At 43.1% G+C, this 17,387-nt stretch overlaps 1 protein-coding gene across 1 annotated transcript; it reads right to left on the minus strand.

Annotated features, from left to right (window-relative positions):
- Positions 1–2,312: 2,312 nt before the first annotated feature.
- On the minus strand, positions 2,313–12,194 carry LOC121614991 (protein Wnt-7a). The gene is made up of 4 exons (XM_041949110.1): positions 11,944–12,194; positions 11,362–11,588; positions 8,447–8,718; positions 2,313–5,059 (listed from the first exon to the last, which is right to left on the minus strand). The coding sequence occupies exons 1-4, from the start codon at positions 12,012–12,014 to the stop codon at positions 4,580–4,582; spliced, it is 1,050 nt and encodes a 349-aa protein (XP_041805044.1). The 5' UTR covers positions 12,015–12,194; the 3' UTR covers positions 2,313–4,579.
- Between the last annotated feature and the right edge of the window lie 5,193 nt (positions 12,195–17,387).

Consider the following 17,387-nt stretch of genomic DNA (forward strand, 5'->3'; position numbering starts at 1 on the left):
AAAAAAACACCACAAAGCAGTTCATTAGTGCTTCAATGATCCCCTTTTGGTGTGTAGTTTTTGACAGAGTGAGGCCTGTGGAGGATGACTCAGTGCTGCGCTCTGACTTATAATTGCAGCGTGTGTTTGTCGTCACTTTCTGCCGATCTTAGGAAGCGTGTAGTTTAATTTGATCTACAATTACAGACCGTGTATGACAAAATGTCCTGGAAACAAAAATTATGGGAGAAAATGTGATTGCATGGATTCCTCTAATTCTGCATTGATTTGTACTGCCAACAAACGCCATTTCCTGTGGACTGTGCTCTTCAAAAGAAGCGAGAAGAGAGAGTATGCAAATGAAAGATTACTTGTTGATTAAGTATTTATTTGATTTCTAGAATATTGTTTGACAAACAAACATGAAAGCAAAAAAAAAAGATCTGGTTCTAGTTCCTCAGATGTGGGACATCTTGCTTTTCTGTTAAACAAAGCTGAAAAGTTCAAACATTTCGTTTTTGTGCTGTTGCTCAGACTGTAGAAGCAATTTGAACATGTCACCTTTGGCTCAGGAAAATTATAATTACAATGTTGTGACATGTTACTGAGTCATCAGAAGTACAGTCTTTACTCATGGATGTCTCACTTTCTAATAAGCCATCAGCAAAGGTTAGTAAGTCATCAGCAATTACAAACATTAAGAAGTCATTAATAAAGGATTCCATCTAGTCTGTGATTTGTAGATGTTTGTTATCCAGGTGATCTGCAGCTCTTTTCCAGAAGGTACGTGGTTTATTGGTCCAGTGGTGTCAATTCAATCCAGCGTTCCATTGAACAGGTCCTCCTGAGGGTCTTCAGAGCTAGCTAACAAATCAAAGCAAGAGTGATCCTAGAGGAGGATTAACACCAGCCAGGCACTGTTGACAAAACAGTATTTTGACAATGTCCATTTCATAGCTCCTCTGGAGCTTTCAGATGATATCCCATGATCTTCCTCAGCAGATTTTGCCCCGGTTGTCATTGAAGTGTGGACGTCATTTGATGCCATTTGCCTACACACACTTCTCAAGCTCATTTTGACCTTGGACATAGTAGTTGACTACTGAAGTTGTTAGCAGGTGTGTTATGACATGCTAGACTACGCTATGCAATAGTATACTATAGCAGTCCATGGTAGTACAGCGTTAGATACCCTGGCACCTCAGATAGCATGGGGATGACAGAGCAGTTACTATGAAAAGACAACATTACCCAGAGTACTTTAACCTCAAAGGGAAGCCAAATTCAGCTTATTTTCATTCTAATTTTGAATGGTAAACAATTCTATCATTGTTGTTTTGTCACATCTAATATAAATGCATCTCCAGAACACCGTTAACAGGACAGTTTTGCCAACTGCTGTTTTCAAGGTCAAGGATGAACTTTAAAGCTCAAGCAGACAGACAAACACACTCGTACAAGGACTGAACTCTAAAGCATCAGTGGCTGAAATTCCCAGTGATGACGGATGCATTGTGAAGAAGTGGGGCCAGCGTTACAGATGGAGGGAGGTTTGTGAGTGCGGGGGAGGAGGTGTTCATAGATAATAATGTTTGGGGATCAGTTCTCCATCTGTGATTATGTCTGATTGTTTCCTGTTGACAGAATTAGTTGGGAGCCACATCATTGGAAATGTGAATAGAGGAGCACAGCATGTGACGAGCCGGGGCTCTGTGGGCACTCAGATAATGTTGTTGAGTTCAGTGACAGAGCCTCGGTGCTACTCTAACCACGGCTGTTTGGCCAGCTGCCTTTTCAAAGTGTCATTCTATTGAGGCAAAGTTTAGCTGAGGAATGTTTTGTGATGAGTTAAGACCTTTTCTGTTGCGCAGATTGAAATCCTTCTTGACATCATCCCCTCGCAATTGTAAAGCCTCCCTCCCTGCTTTCGTCCCATTTGCCATTTCCACAAAATAAATAGCATCCAAATTTTATCTGGCCTTTGCATGGTTACCGTTTTGTTAATGGGCAGTCTGGCATCTCGATGAGACGGGGAGCATTTTTGGGGGGCACAGTGTGGTTGTTGTAGCAACGTTGTTGAGGAGTGAATGAAGCAGATGTCAGAGTAATCCATCAGCCGGCAGCTCCACACTCCCACCGCTCACTGAGACACACACTGCTGTGACACCGATCACACACACTTCACCCTGATCAGTCCCCATGATGAAACCTGAAACATGTGTATAAAACACAAAATGACCTCCTTCTGTTAACTCTGAGAAAACATTTATTAACCAAAGACGCATGAAAAGACAACGTGGTTTTACATGAAATCAGACAACAATGGCCTCTGCTTTAAGAGCACTACAGCAGTCGGGTGATATCATTTCATCAGTTCAGTCACATACAAGAACAACCTTTAATGAGGACTGCGTCAGCACTGACTGACGCTTCACTGGAAACTCTCTTTATAATAACCAAACAAGAGAGCTGCAGGGTTTCTGCAGCCGTAACCATGTAACACCCCCTCCTGTTCCATCCATAATCAACCTGTCACCATGCAGCACCATCCCAACGGGTTGCTACAGTCCCTGTAGAGGTACGTCTGACTGTTTTAAATGTAAGTATTAAGGCTGGGTATTAAACTTTATACTTGTTGAGTACTGGCTGAAGCGTATCCATTGGACCACGTATGAAAAACTGTAAAAGGTTGTGAGTGAATGCTTGGTCTGTCGTTTATTTATTTCACGATCTAAATCAAAACTTTCATCTTGTTCTATTCAGTATTTCTTTTATTTTGTATTGATACTGAAACACAGTGACAGCAAAAAATGTTAAATGATACTCAGCTGGTGCATCCAGGTGCTGCAGGTGCACATCCTTGTTTTATGTCACACATCTCCCCTCATTTCCTGTCCTCTCTCTAATAAAAGGCATGAAAGGTCAAACTATGTTTGTATGAAATGATACCCAGCCCTCCCTGGTTAGAGAAAGACTTGACAAGAAGGACAAACTGCATATCTGTGGATCACTCATTACTCTAACAGAGATCTGACATGAAAGCATAGCTCCCAGACTCTCTCCCTCAACTTAAATAATCTCATCTCATTTGTATTCACACAAAGGATTTAAATCCAGCCTCTGAACACAACATCATGCCGACACTTAATATAGTATTTATTTAGATGTATTTGTTATTTCTGTTTTTCACCACTGAAGACGTTTGCAGGTTTAATATTTGCAGCTCAGCAGAAGAGAGCGGTGGAGTGGCCGCGGCTGGTCGAGGCTGAAACAGTGATGTTTTTTAGACAACAGAGATTACAGCCATGCACAGGGAGAGACTAGCAAAGGACCAACTGTTACACTGACATATCACTCCTGTACCGCGCAGTTAACCCTTCATAAGAGCTGTATCTTTTATTGGCTAACATATGAATCGTTGTTTAACTTTGTTCCAATCATAAAGGCGAATGCTGCAGCAGATACTAGCGTTTTTTAGAATATGGATCGTGAACCACGAAAACACCTTTTACCTTTTCAGAGAAACCCTGTACAAGAGATAGCACTGAGTCACACAAGCAACAACGTCCATACACAGCATGGCAAGGTGAAACCATGTTTCTGACATTCACAAGGCCACATCAGCATAATGCTGACATATTCTCCTGCTGAGGAACGAGGCACATTCTGAAAACAGGCTTTCAGTGGGTCATTTTCTCTTTCAGACACTCAGTAACTGAACAGTTAGAAATGTTAAGGGAAAATATCTTACACGGAGATAGAAAATAAATTAAAAAAAAATATTATATAAAAATAATCTCTTACAAAATATATTCTATCAAACAACATACAGGGGAATTTCTGTCTGGAAGCTCGCGTTTGCTTCTGGTGGCGTCAGCTTAGCTTGAGGAGTCAAAATGGCTGCTCAGTCACAAACCCCATAACTTTCCAGACAACTAGCAGCAGACTGTTGGGGAGAGGGAACAAAAACACATCGAAAAAAAACCCAAAACACTATCATACCAAGCCCGGGATCAGTAGTTTCATGTTCTTCTGCTAGGCTTAATGCACAGAAGCTGCAGGGTCCCAAACATGCCTTTCAGTCGAGTTTCAGTTTTCAGCTCCAGTGTGTCAGTTGTCTTGGTAAAAAATAAAAAATAAAAATAAAATTCCTTTTGCTTTTAAGTGCGCTTGAATATTTTGTCACTAAAAGGCACCTACACCATCTTAAAACCTGACCAGATTTAGTCAAAATCATCAGTAGTTTTCTCATTGAATAAATTATTAGTCTAGGAAAGAAAAAAAACTAGCACTGTTTGAGGTGAGTCATGCAATAGACCAGCGTGGCCTGCAGGTCGGTCAGGCCTGGAGCATGAAATGGCATTCAAATTCTACAATAAAATACGACTCATGAGCCCACAGGTGGAGTCCAGTGTCATGGCAGATGTCCATTGGCATCAGTATAATCAACACACGGCAGAGGAGTCGAGGCAGTCGCTCCGTGTGTGTCTGTCAGCCTCAGAGGACTCTTATTCTGAAATACATCGACGAGACGCATGCACACACATTCACACACGGTCCGGTCTGGCTGTGTGTCTCAGTACGCGTCCAATAAATACTTCTATTTACAGGTGTACACCTCTGTCCTCTCACTGCAGGTGTTGCACTTGACGTAGCAGCACCACAGGAACTTGCAGTTGCACTGCCAGACGCGGGAGTATTGGTGCGTGTTGTATCCTCGACCGCAGCACATCAGGTCGCAGCTGTTGGGCTGCTGAGCCGTCTTGTTGCAGAGGCGGCCCTGCGTTCCCATGCTGCCGGTCAAAGGGTCGGCCTCGCAGTAGTTGGGCGACCTTTCGATGTAGACCAGCTCCGTGTCCATGGGCTTGCGGTAGGAGTGCGGCTTCTTGATCTTCAGGAAGGTGGGCCGCTTGTTGCGGCTGGCTCGTACCGGCTCCACGTGCACCGCCTGGTTGTACTTGTCCTTGAGGATGTATCCCAGCTGGCGGAACTTGGGGAGCGTCGTCCAGCACGTCTTGGTGGTGCAGGAGCCCGACACGCCGTGACACTTGCACTCCAGGCGCATGCCCTTCTCCAGGACCTGCAACACGAAGGACAAGCTCAGGTGAAGCGAGGTTTCAGGCTGAAAAGAGCAAAGACGTACAACCCTCGACTGAAATCCAGTCATATTTACATAGATCGTTGTTTAAAATCAAAAAGTCTACCACGCCTTCATCAGACCTCCACTGTCAAACCATAAAAGAAGTTCTGACAGTTCATGCTGTCTCTGACAATGTGTTTGTTGCTGCCTCCCCACAATGAGCAGGCGAGAAACATACGAGTTCACAGAAATACTCAGTCTAACATATTGCATGAATAGTTCAACAGGTTGAGACAAAAGTTTTCTAGCATTCCAAATGAATGGAAGCATTCCTGAGCTGCTACAGTATGTCACCCTATGGCTACTAGCTATGTATGTATGTGCCTTTCCTTCAAAGAAGCACGCTCATACAAAAGCATGGACTCTGTCGAGCTCCATGCATGGCCCGCATGTCCTATAGCAGAAATATGAGACGCGAAGCAACTATGAGATGTAACAATATGAATGTGGCCTGACACACAAACACACTCTGTGCTCCTGTACTGATTTTACACCACTGATAAGTCTACATGAGGAGCACTACTCAGTGTGAGAAAACGGTTGTATTCTATCATCCTTGGTTCTGGAGGAGCTTTGTCAAGTCAGAGAAAACAACCCAGGTTATGTCACAGTCATGTCATCGGAGTTGTCTCAGCTTGTGTTCGGAGTCTATGTTTTTTAATGGACAGCCAGTGTCACAAACTGGGCTGTTTTATCTTAGATCTTTAGATTTTCACCAATCAACATCAGGATTTTTTTCAAAGTAGTAAATGAGTTGATTTCATCAAGTTTTACAAACCAGTCATCCTAATGTTTTTGTGTAGCCTGCAACAGAAATACAATTAGCACTGATTCACTATCATTAATATACTGAATAAATGTTTACAATTAATCAAAAATGGGGAGAATCAAGTGATCGAGTCTCTAAGTGAATTACAAAATCTGCAATGGTTTTGAAATCAGTATTTTTTACATCTAATTTTTTGCCACATTTTGGTCTTTTTTTAACCTGGATTTAATCATTCAAGTCAACAAAATTTAAGAGGCCTAAATATTGTGCATGTATATATTCTGCAAACACTTTAGGGTCAAAGTTTAAAGCACCTTTTGTTCTCCAATCTGTTTGTTTTATGGATCTGCAGGCGGTGTGACCACAAACCTTTCTGCGGGTAGAATAAAATGGATCTGTAAAGGTGATGAATTCAGACAGAAGCCGGGTCGTTTATGAGTTCTTGTGGTGACCACAGAGACCACGTCAAGGCGAGCAGACTGGCGGCGGTGAAAGGCCTTTTCAGGGTGAGAGTGGAACCTTTGGATGTGTTTGGCGAAGCAGCCGGGGTATTCTCTGTGCGCCTGGAGCTGAATGACATCAGCTTACCCTCCTTCCTCCTCGCTGAGTGGGAACCCTCGCTGGCATTAGAGAAGCCTCACCCTGCTTTTTAATTCTTCCACTCTGATGTGGCCTCAGACTTTCAGGAGTCTTGTGGAGCAATTGTCAAAAGCCTTGGATGCACACAGCTTAGCGTGGTCATGCCCCCAAGACCTGACGAACATTTAATTCACTAAGTTTAGGGAAGTGAAATGCCAACGAAGCTGCTATTGTTTGTCTAACAGAACCCCTGTAAGCCTCCCGTGGCACCTTTTGCACTATTGTTTGTTCTTCTCAAGAAATTTGAAGGATGGTACTCAAAACACACACTGACATCATCTCCAATTTAACATGAAAGCCTTACTACAGTAATTACAGAGGTATCACTTCAGTAAGCGTATATTAGGAGATTCACACACTGTATCACATTCAGACTGATGCCAGACCTCAAATATGAAGCCTGGTCCAGAGATGAAAGTTCCCCTTTCTCCTGCTGAATGGGAACACATCCTGTCACGATGACATGAAATCTATCCGAGCATATTCCCTCAAAATACACATTTTCATGTATATCTCTCTGGTGAAAAGCATATTTCCCCAAAGAGAAAAGACAGAAGATGTTTTCAGAGAGAAAACATCTGAACGTCTAGCATTACAAACGGTACTGCAGGTACTGATAGTTCTGTGTTTACAGCTTGTCCCTTCCAGCGTCAGCTTACACACTATCTTCTAAAAGCACAATGGGGAAAACTGACATGCTCATATAATTGGAATTTGGTTGTTGGATACATTTTGTCTCCATGACCCGTTAAGATATCTTTCATAAGATTACAAACTTCTCAGCCAGCATAGGGCTGTTTCCAGTCTTTATGCTAAGCTAAGCTAACTGGCTATTAGCCTACAGACATGACAGAGGTAACAAACTCCTTATCTAACCCTCATTTTGGGCGCATTACCCAAAATGATGAACTATTCCTTTAATGTTGCTGTGGGACGCTAATGGAAGCTCTGCTATTAATCTGCTTCTATATAATTAATACAGAGGATGCGAGAGCTGCACGTATGTTTTCATTAACCTTTAAAGCAAATCGAAACACTTTTCAGCATTAGTGTAGTATTTTTAGAAGTTTACCTCAGACCTGCACTGATCTACCACGGGCCTGCTGCAGTTTTTCCAACAGATTGCTTTCTTGTGGGGTCATTTTGCGGATGGTCCTGCAGTTTCTATTGATCTGTTGTTTGGCTCCACTGCTAAACAACTTTAGAGTCTGGCTAATGCACTCTCATGGGGTTACAGTCCTGGGTCCGCCTCACTGTGCATCTTGTCGGTTACATCCGGACTCTACCTGTGTTCTCTAAATGGCTGCAGGATCTGACCACACTTTGTCCTCAGTGGCTCCTTATTTTATTATATTTCTAACCATTCATGATCTCTATCACTGTGCCATTGTCACGAGTGACTCGAGTCTGACAGTCTCAGACCTGCTGAAATGTTCCCCAGTCAAGTCACCGGTTCAACATCAGCAATTCATTCCTCGACAGCATTCAGAGCTGCCTGACGTGGACTGAACTGAACGCTCTGGCTTGGCTGTAAGTGTGAATGTGTTTGCGAAACGACATGAGTCAGCTGGGGATGCACTGATCTGATCTGCTGGATTTGGTATCAGCCGTGATGCGACCAATCCACGTCAAGAACAGTATTTTTGTGTCATAATAAAATTCCGTCTTTCTGTGGCCGGTTGCATTCATTCAGTCAAGGCAGGCTGCCGACTCAGTTTTTAGTGATCCAGTAATCTCTGGCCTCGTGTTGCCTTACATAAACCTGTTTCCAGGAGTTCCACGCAGTGCAGGATGCAGATTTGAAACTTGGAAAAAAGAGCACTCTGATATCAGACTGGTACCGATTTTCTTATTGCCTTCTTCTTGCAGATTATTTTTGGATCTGTTCAAATAAATAGACAACAGAGTAATAAACATACCTTGCGTCCCACTTCATTGTTATGCAAATTCATGAGAGTCCTGGCATTCTGCTTGATCTCCCGGGCGTCCACAAACACCTTCGAGAAACCCAGGCCATAGTGGACGTCAGCAGAGCAGCCGCCCCACTTCCAGCCCTCCTCCTGGTTGTAGAAACCCTGCTTCTCCTTGTCGCAGCCGCAGCCGCTCAGGCTCCCCTGGGTGCAGGCCGCAGTGACGGCGTGGGCGACTCCGGCGGCGATGATCGCGTAGGTGAACGCAGCCTCCTTGCTGCCTGCGATAAAGAGAAAAGACATTTTTAATCACAATTGCTGACAACAGGATTCACTATTTCAGGCACTGTCAAGCCTCCTTACATACCTGGCATAGCTGCCTCAAACCAAATCATAAAATACATGAGCCAAGCCAAGTCCAATTCATTAATCAAGCTCCATTAAAACAGATAAACTTCAGGATGAACTGAATCTTGCAGAAAATATAATGGAGCTGTTTGGAATGGAGGGAAACTGATTCCTCTGAAGCAGGTCAGTTTCATTGTCTTTATGATGAGTTATAATAAAGAACCTGCAGGATTCTGACTAGTCTGTAAATCTAAGAGTACGACTTCACACATTCACCAATTAACAGTCAATCTGCTGAGTGCCTTTGATTGGTTAGGATGTTTTTGAGACCATTCAGTGGGAGATAAACAGTACATGTTAAGGCATCATTTTTGGCCCTTGTCCCAGCTGCCGTCACACTGGGATCCAGCCTGTGGAGGTGAGTCTGAGAGGCATGCAGAGCCTCCCTACATGGATGGATTTCCACTCCATAAATCTAAGTGCTTCAGGTCAACCACGCTTTTTAATTAAAATGGAGATAATTCCTGTTGGAGCACACGTGGAAAGCATCCAAAAATGAACGTACATTGCAAAAACACTGCGATAAAGTCATCATCTTTAACAATTAAACTGCCATACAAACACTTGAGACTTTTAAGATCATGGTTCTCCTTCTAACACTGAAAAAGCTCAACTGTTGAGCTTTCATGCAAAGTGCAAAGCGTCAAACACAGACGCATCCTGGCATCAAACACGTGAAGCTGAGATATTAAAGCAACTCTCTGCTCAGTCTTCACAGCTAGTAACGAAGCAGTCGGTACCCACAGAGGGTTACTTCAAGTAGCCAACTCAGTGGGTGGGGAGGATACTTGATCCCAATGCCAAAATACTGTACATTGCTGCGCCACTGCCAACAACAATCCCAAATCGATGTATTCTGTCAGTTATCAGTGTTCCAGTCTGCTGAAAGAAAACAATGGATTCAGACAGACTCTGCGTAGGGCAGCTGGACCCGAGCGGCGCTCGAGCTGACCTGCTGTCTCCTGGAACGCAGCCTGATTCTCATCTACATTTGAGCAAAATTTGAATTTTGCAATACTGACATGATCTTTTTTTTTTTTAATATATCTGATGATATCCATAAGAAGCATAGTTCTTGCCTGAAGCAGCAGTCTAAAATCATTCTACTTAAAGCATCCCCTGCCAAAGCTGCAGAACCTGGAGGTAAATTTGTAAACCTAGCAGAAAGTACTTGTCTGAACTTGAAGCTTTTGGGGGAAAAGTATTTTATGAACATACATGAAGGTGGTTGAGCTGAGAGTACATAAAGAGCATGCAGGTCTGCATGTTACAAGATGTGAAATAGCAATAGCAGAGAAAAACAGCACTTATTCATGATAAAAACACACTGAAATGATCAGACAAAAGATGCCAAAGTATCATCTGAACCGTTACAATCACAGAGCACTTCATGAAATGTCACGACAGGAAGCTCTATCACTGTTTATACTAACCTATATCATTCACACATCAAATTACACATCTCGCAGCTTTTAACTGTGGGTTGGAAGACTCATTCAGACGGCCCTCATATTTGCTGCAGCTAATACTACAACCATCTCAGGCAATCTAATGTAATATAAGGCCGCCATGTACAGTGCAGCAATCAGCAAAAATTAAAGGCTCAAACAAGATGTGAGCTGTAATCCTTAATGACACTTGGCGTGAAAAATGACACCCAAGCTCTGCATCTGTCTCTGAGATGACAGGGTGAACTTAAAGGACAAGACAGTGGAATACCAGTGTGTTAAATACGATTCTCCACTTATTTCCGCAGTCCTGTCTTTGGAGCAAGCGAGCATCGCCTCGAGCCTTATTCCACATACAGGATCAAATATGTGCCTTATTTTCCCACCACGAGCAGATGCAGAGAGTCTGAGCTTCAGACGTGCAGACATTTGTCAAAGTGTCATAGGTCGAGTACCTCAGAGGAATGCCTTTCTGGACTATTTCTGGACAAATTATAGCAATTTCAAAACTTTTTCAGGACTTCCTAAATGCTTGCTTGGACAGTGCAAACAGCAAAGACAACATGTTTTGCACAACTGTGTGCAAGCAACAAACAGTTATCAAGCTGCTGGTATACGACTATACCGCAATTTGAAAATGAACCAGCTTATTTCTCAGTAATAACTATTTTATTAGTTAAAAACAAACCTTGTGAACACTGTAACTATGAAGATCAAGGCAGGCTGACATGTTCCAACAGCATCTTTTATTGCACTTTAGGACAAGAACTCAGTGATGAAGTGGAGCTCTCAGTATAAAAAGCATTTAGGAGCTTTCTTACCTTAAGAAATAATAATAATTTTGCAGTAACTTTTAGGGTGATACTCAACTGGTATCTTAGTTGCTTGTCATGTGAGAAATTGCAATAACATGATGTCTTTGAACCCATCACAGAATCCCATAGAATATTATAGGAAAATAGCACTAAATAAATACAACATAAAAACCCGGGTTAGCAAAAAGAATCAGTAAATTCATTTAGTAAATATGGACCTTTTTCGTTAAAATGGACTCAAACAGCAACATACCCACTCTGAGCTCCTTCCCGAACACGGTCCTCTCCCCCAGGGCCGAGCAGTTCCAGCGTCCGTGTCTGAACTGAAACTGACACTCATTGATCCCCATCTGAACTCCTTCTCCGATCACTATGATCGCGTCGGGTCGGCTCTGACAGATAGTCCTCTGACGGGGGGCCAGGCCGGGGATTTTATTGCAGATGATGCTCGCTCCAAGCGCAACCACCGATGACAGACCCCTGCGGTGAAGATGAGAGGTTAAAACACGGCACTTTCCTATGGAAGTTCTGCATGGGCTTTCTGGGGACCTGATTATCAGAAAATAGACACCGTTCTGACTTATGGCGCATGTAGAATAACTGCATGTGGTCTGATGACATTCCACGATGGACGTAATAAAAGGTTAATGAATCTAACTCTACCCTATTTGCAGGGGAACGGGAAGAAAGGACCATTGCCCCAAACTGGGCGCCCCTTAAAAAGTCTGTAAAGGTTAAAGCATTGTTGAAATCTCCGTTTATCTTAAAATCGGCAACATTTTTCTTGCTTTCATTTTCGAATCTTAATTAACCAGCAGGACATCCCAAAACTCACCCGATTTTCAGATACACTATTCCAAGGCACAGGAAAAAATGGAAAATCCAGCGCCGTGTCTTCCTACTCATGGTGCTCAGCCCAGCCGGTGTATTAATGCTCTGCTGTTGCAACAACCAGCCTTATTCCTCCAGCGAGTCCCGCGGGGCGTCCAGGTGTTCCGGGCTGCAGACGGGACCAAAGCTCCTCGGGACAAACCAAAGTTTGTGGAAACGCACTCGTCCTGATTTCATTTGGTAGGTGTCCGGTGGTGTGCGCCTGTGCTGGAGCATTGGGGCTGTTGTTTTCAGGTAAGCAGCTCGGCTCCGTTAGTGATCAGGCTGAGAGTGTGTGTGTGAGTGTGTGTCTGTGTGTGTCTACCTTTTCTACCAGGGCGTGTTCTGCAGAGGATCTGCCTCTGAGCCGCTCAAACACTCTCAGCCTGCAGGTACACGCTCAGCTCATCCGTCCTGCTATCTGACACACGTTCACCGCTGCAGACCTGGGAACAGCTGACACGAGAAGCCGGCCAGAGCTCCAGCTCTTCACATGTTCTCCCCCTGACGCTGGACCTCACTTTACGTCTGACAGACGGCCCAGTGCCGCCACCTTTTTATTTAGTTTCCAACAATAAACGCCCCTCCCACCGCTTCACTGTTATCTATCTATCTATCTATCTATCTATCTATCTATCTATCTATCTATCTATCTATCTATCCAATCTTATTTATTTGATAAATGGAAAATATTAGAAAGCAGGTAAATTCATTTAAGTCTGTTTAAACAGGCGCATTCACAGCACAGTGAGTCTGGTCCAGCAGTTACAGTAACAGCACCAAACAGCAACTAGTGGTCAGCATCAGATCAGATGCATTTAAGACTATTATTTCTTCGGTGATTCACAGGCTTCGTGGTGGTCTTCACCGCGGGGACGATGGCTTGAGTTAAAGGACCACAGCACCATCTGCTGACCCCGCTGTGTAACTACTATCATGAGGCTGTGCGGTGAGCGGCTGAATCGACCTGTTGGCGGGACGCAGTTGGACCCCCGCCAGGGTGCAGTGAACCCAGCAGAGCTGCAGAGAAACGTCGCCTTGTGTCGGACGAAACCATGCGGCTGATTGGACCTCTGCTCGGTGCAGACTGAGCTTGACTGACATCTGTAACTCTTCCCAGCATGTTGTACTCTGGGTGAGACAAACGTGTGTGTGTCACTCTCGTTAAAACAGCTGAGCAGAACAATGGCCGCACCAGCTAGAAGTGTTACGCAGAATGCGCTGCAAGGCCTTCAACTTCATTTTTAGGTACTTGTACTTTGATTTTTCATGTTATGTCACATTATTGTAATGCTTCATGATGCAAGCCTGTAATATCCAAGCAAATTCCGTCCAGTTCTTATTCCCGAAACGTCAAATCCAGACGCTTTGTCACGGCCCCCTGAACGTCTCTATGAGACGCACCGGGCGTTCAGGCTCTGGCCGGATGTTCTCTGCTCATGTTCTCATCACAGCGACCGCAGAGCCCCCCCACCACCACCGCCAGTCTCCCTAACATGAGGTTAATGCTGTGAAACGGCCGCAGTTGAGGTGAGGTTGAAGAAAATATCGCTCACCTTCAGTTTGTCACGGGACACGAGCCCCGGTGTGCTGGGTGACAGTGGTGTGTTTGTCGTGAAAATGTATTTCCCTGGAAGAGCCGCTCAGTTTAAACGTGTTGTTACACACTAACCCGCTTCAGTTAAAACGACCCTTTCACACGCTACAACACATACGTGTATTTGCTGCGTATTACGTACACCGACCTGAAACTACAGCCGGTTCATACAACAGTCCTGCAGTAAATCCTCCTTTCATGAAGCTCATTATGTTCAATTTTCATTTCAACTGTATAATCAATTGGATGATGTAGTTTGTCCACACCTATAGTTTAAATGGAGAACACAGGACGGTCCATTAATAGACAGTGGTATTCAGTACCATGCTGATCAAGCCGTCTTCCAGAATACTTTCCCATATTGTAGAAGACTATGCTCATTATGAAGCTCAGTTTCATGTTTACACTGACAAAACAAAGGCATAAGACAATTTTGACCATGAATTTATGTTTATTTAATTTCATATAGCACATTGCATTTGGCCACTAAAATAAGGAGAAAATTATTACATAAATACAAAATATACAAACCACTGCTGCTCAGAATCAACAATATGAGCAAAAAACAAACAAAAACAATGCTGGGTGAGAATGGTTTACAGAGCTCTCTTTGAACAAATAGTGTATGAATACCAGTTAACGTTGATAAAACTGAAGAAATTCCACTCCTCAGGGAAGGCAATAGATTGTATAGTTATCTCCCAAACAGGGCAAAATCACTACCCTTCAACTATACAATCTACTACCTCACACTGTATGAGCAACATCTGGATCCATGCCAACACTGATGTCAGAGGACTGGCCTTCAGACGACACGGAGGCTCGCCTGAGAAGAGTGTTTGGCACTTTAAGAAAGACAGTAGGTTGAATAGTTATCTCCCAGTGCGGGTGTGACCCTAAAACTATACAACCTACTACCTCATCCCACAGTGCAAACAAAGCCGCTGTCTGCAGTGAAAGAGAAGACAGGTGGACTCAATGATGACGAGACCACCAGCTGAAATCAGACCTTCTGAATCGGGCTGACGGCTAACACCTCAGACTGTGGAGAAAAAGTCACATGGGTGGTGAGAAGTTAACATCAATAATTACACTTGAGACAAGTTGTCGTCAGGAATCAACCAAGCAGAGTGTGTTCAGTTCAACTGTGTTCAGTGTTTACTGACTTACTTTCAGTCCCATGAACAAGGTCATAACAGTAAAACTGACCTGAGTGTCTGGATACTGAAGCTACTTTCTGACAATTGGTGTGTTGTGTGAGCAGGTTATCGATTTTACAGTACATAAAATTGTAGAGTGAAGTAATGTTTGGAGAAAAACAAAAGTACTGGTTCATTATCAGTACCACATTTTCAGCACGGAATCAGCACTAGTATTAAAAAACTTGATGATGTCGAGTCCCGAGTCACAGACAGCTTCCAAGAGAACTGTGATGCAGTTTGTTAGGTTAACAAGATTCTGTAATCTGAGTCAACAAGAGCTTACCGAGACTAATACATAGAGTTTTATGACAAGAACAGAGATGGTGACTTCTAATCTGTGGCAGACATTCATGCTTGAGAGGTGAATATAACCAAACAAGACAAATGTTTTCTTCCGCACGACTAATACAGTCACTCTTTGGGCAACTCAGCACCACTGTATCCATCATTCCTCCACTGGACAACAGAAAAAAACAGACTGCTGACAATGAGACCAAGCTGAGAAACCGCACAGTTCATCTGAAGTTCAGGACCAAGGACAGCAGCTGCCAGCGTAGCACTACCGTACTGCGAAATACACGCTAGATGAAGCGCTGGACGTCTCCAGATGAAATGTCCTGTTTGCCTCAGTTGTCCACTCTCATTATCGAACATAAATTAAAATGTGTACCCTGTGTTAATGGTCATGGAGACAACTGGTTTTGATTTAATGAAGATCTATTGTATATACTACCTTAATTTTAATCCATGATCTTGCTGTCAACACATTCTTATCAAAGAACAGGCTTCACTTAACTTCAAAGTTTTACCTGCAAACTATTTGGACTAAAATAGACCAGGGTTTCTTGCAGCAGTACAATGGGGACGTCCCACCTACCCTAAAATGAAGAGGGCCTCTGCAATGTCAGAACATGACATTACATTTTTATGAAATATTACATTAGGCTTGTTAAGCTTAAAGGGACACAAGCTGTGGTGCTACATCACACATCAAGGGTCATAAATTTAACAAGCAAGACAATGTTTAAAGCTTCATTTAATAACTACACTGACAATGAGATGAAAAATGTCTGGATCTGTCTGATTCACACAAACAGGTGATAGCTTGAGGACCAAAATTGTGGATCTGGATAATTTTCATACACATTTAAGTTCTTCATCGAATTGCTGACAAACAGTCTTAAACTTGAAGATGTTCAACTTACAATAACATAAAACTAGGACCAGCAGCAAATGCTCTCATTTGACAACCTGAAACAAGACAATGGCTTTTTAGCTTGATGAACGACAAACAATTCACTGAGATCAACTGTGGTGTACAGTAATGAGACGATACAGAATTTTAGTGGACTGATCGTTATGGCAGTAAAGCAAATTCTATTTGCTTGAGAAATCTTCATAATGGCGATATGAAATTATCCTTAAAGAGTGACAGAACCAGCCAATACTATTCCATCTCAGAGAGAAGTCTGCTCCATGACTGGCTTTTATCAAAACCACATCAGACAGGGTCATTTCCAGCTGCCTACCTTCTCTTATGTTCCCCGCACCTCAGCTCTTGAAGCCTATCTCCACCCAAATCTCCTTTAATCCCCACGCAAACATGGATGTTACCCAGTGTCCATTTGGAAGGAAGCAACACTTCAAATCATGACACTACTGTCTGCCCAGTGCTGCTGTTATGTCCCAGCTGGTTTTCATACTAACCAGTCTCCGTCGACGTGCACGCGTTGTGTTGGCCTAACAGCAGCAGTTGAGGTCTGCCTCTGTCACCAAACTCGTCACACATTCATAAACATGTCACTGGTGATTCTCAGCTCGCACCTCCTACCTACTGAAGCAAATACAACTGCCTAGAGGAACACTACATCACAGCCACCGACGGAAAAAAGTCATCTAAACTGTTTCTTGCAAGATCGCGCCCAGCTGGATTGAATCTCACTAGCAAAAAATACAAATCTGTTGTTTTAGCCGCTGAGAGCATTCACGTTTCATGTGCTTTCAGCCATGTACTGATGAAGCCAGTAAGTACGTATGTCAGCATCAAGCTAACATATTGTTTTGGGTTGATCTAAAAACAACTATTACATCTGGCTTGTATATTTTCATTTTGATATATTTGTATTGCATGTTGGGTTATTTTATTCTAGTATCTTAATTTTATTTTAGAATCTTTCTTATTATCTTGTTTCTAACATGGGGGTTTCAATGCAAATTTCATTGACATGTCATGCTCAATGACAATAAAGAAATCTTGAATCTTGTCTTGAACATTTTTTTTCTCTCTCGAGGCAACGGCCATGCTGATCACTACATTACAGCCTCATATGACAATAGGCATTAAGACGAAGAAATACTTTAAAACGGTGACTAACTCGGACCATTACTGCATCTGTTAGGCGAACACTGCGCGTGCACGCGTACGGAACCAGTTCGAACCTAATACCATTCCAGATTATCATGAACACTCGTTTTCATTCAGGGCTACTCGGTTACCTTGATTATTGGACCGTCTTTTGATTGAGGAGATTCGACGGTAATAAGCAACTCTTATTGTTAGATAGAAACACTCCTTCAACAGGCAATGGACGCTAGCAAGCTAGCTAGTTC

Source organism: Chelmon rostratus, chromosome 2 (assembly GCF_017976325.1).
Source record: "Chelmon rostratus isolate fCheRos1 chromosome 2, fCheRos1.pri, whole genome shotgun sequence".
NCBI classification, from domain to species: Eukaryota; Metazoa; Chordata; class Actinopteri; order Chaetodontiformes; family Chaetodontidae; genus Chelmon; species Chelmon rostratus.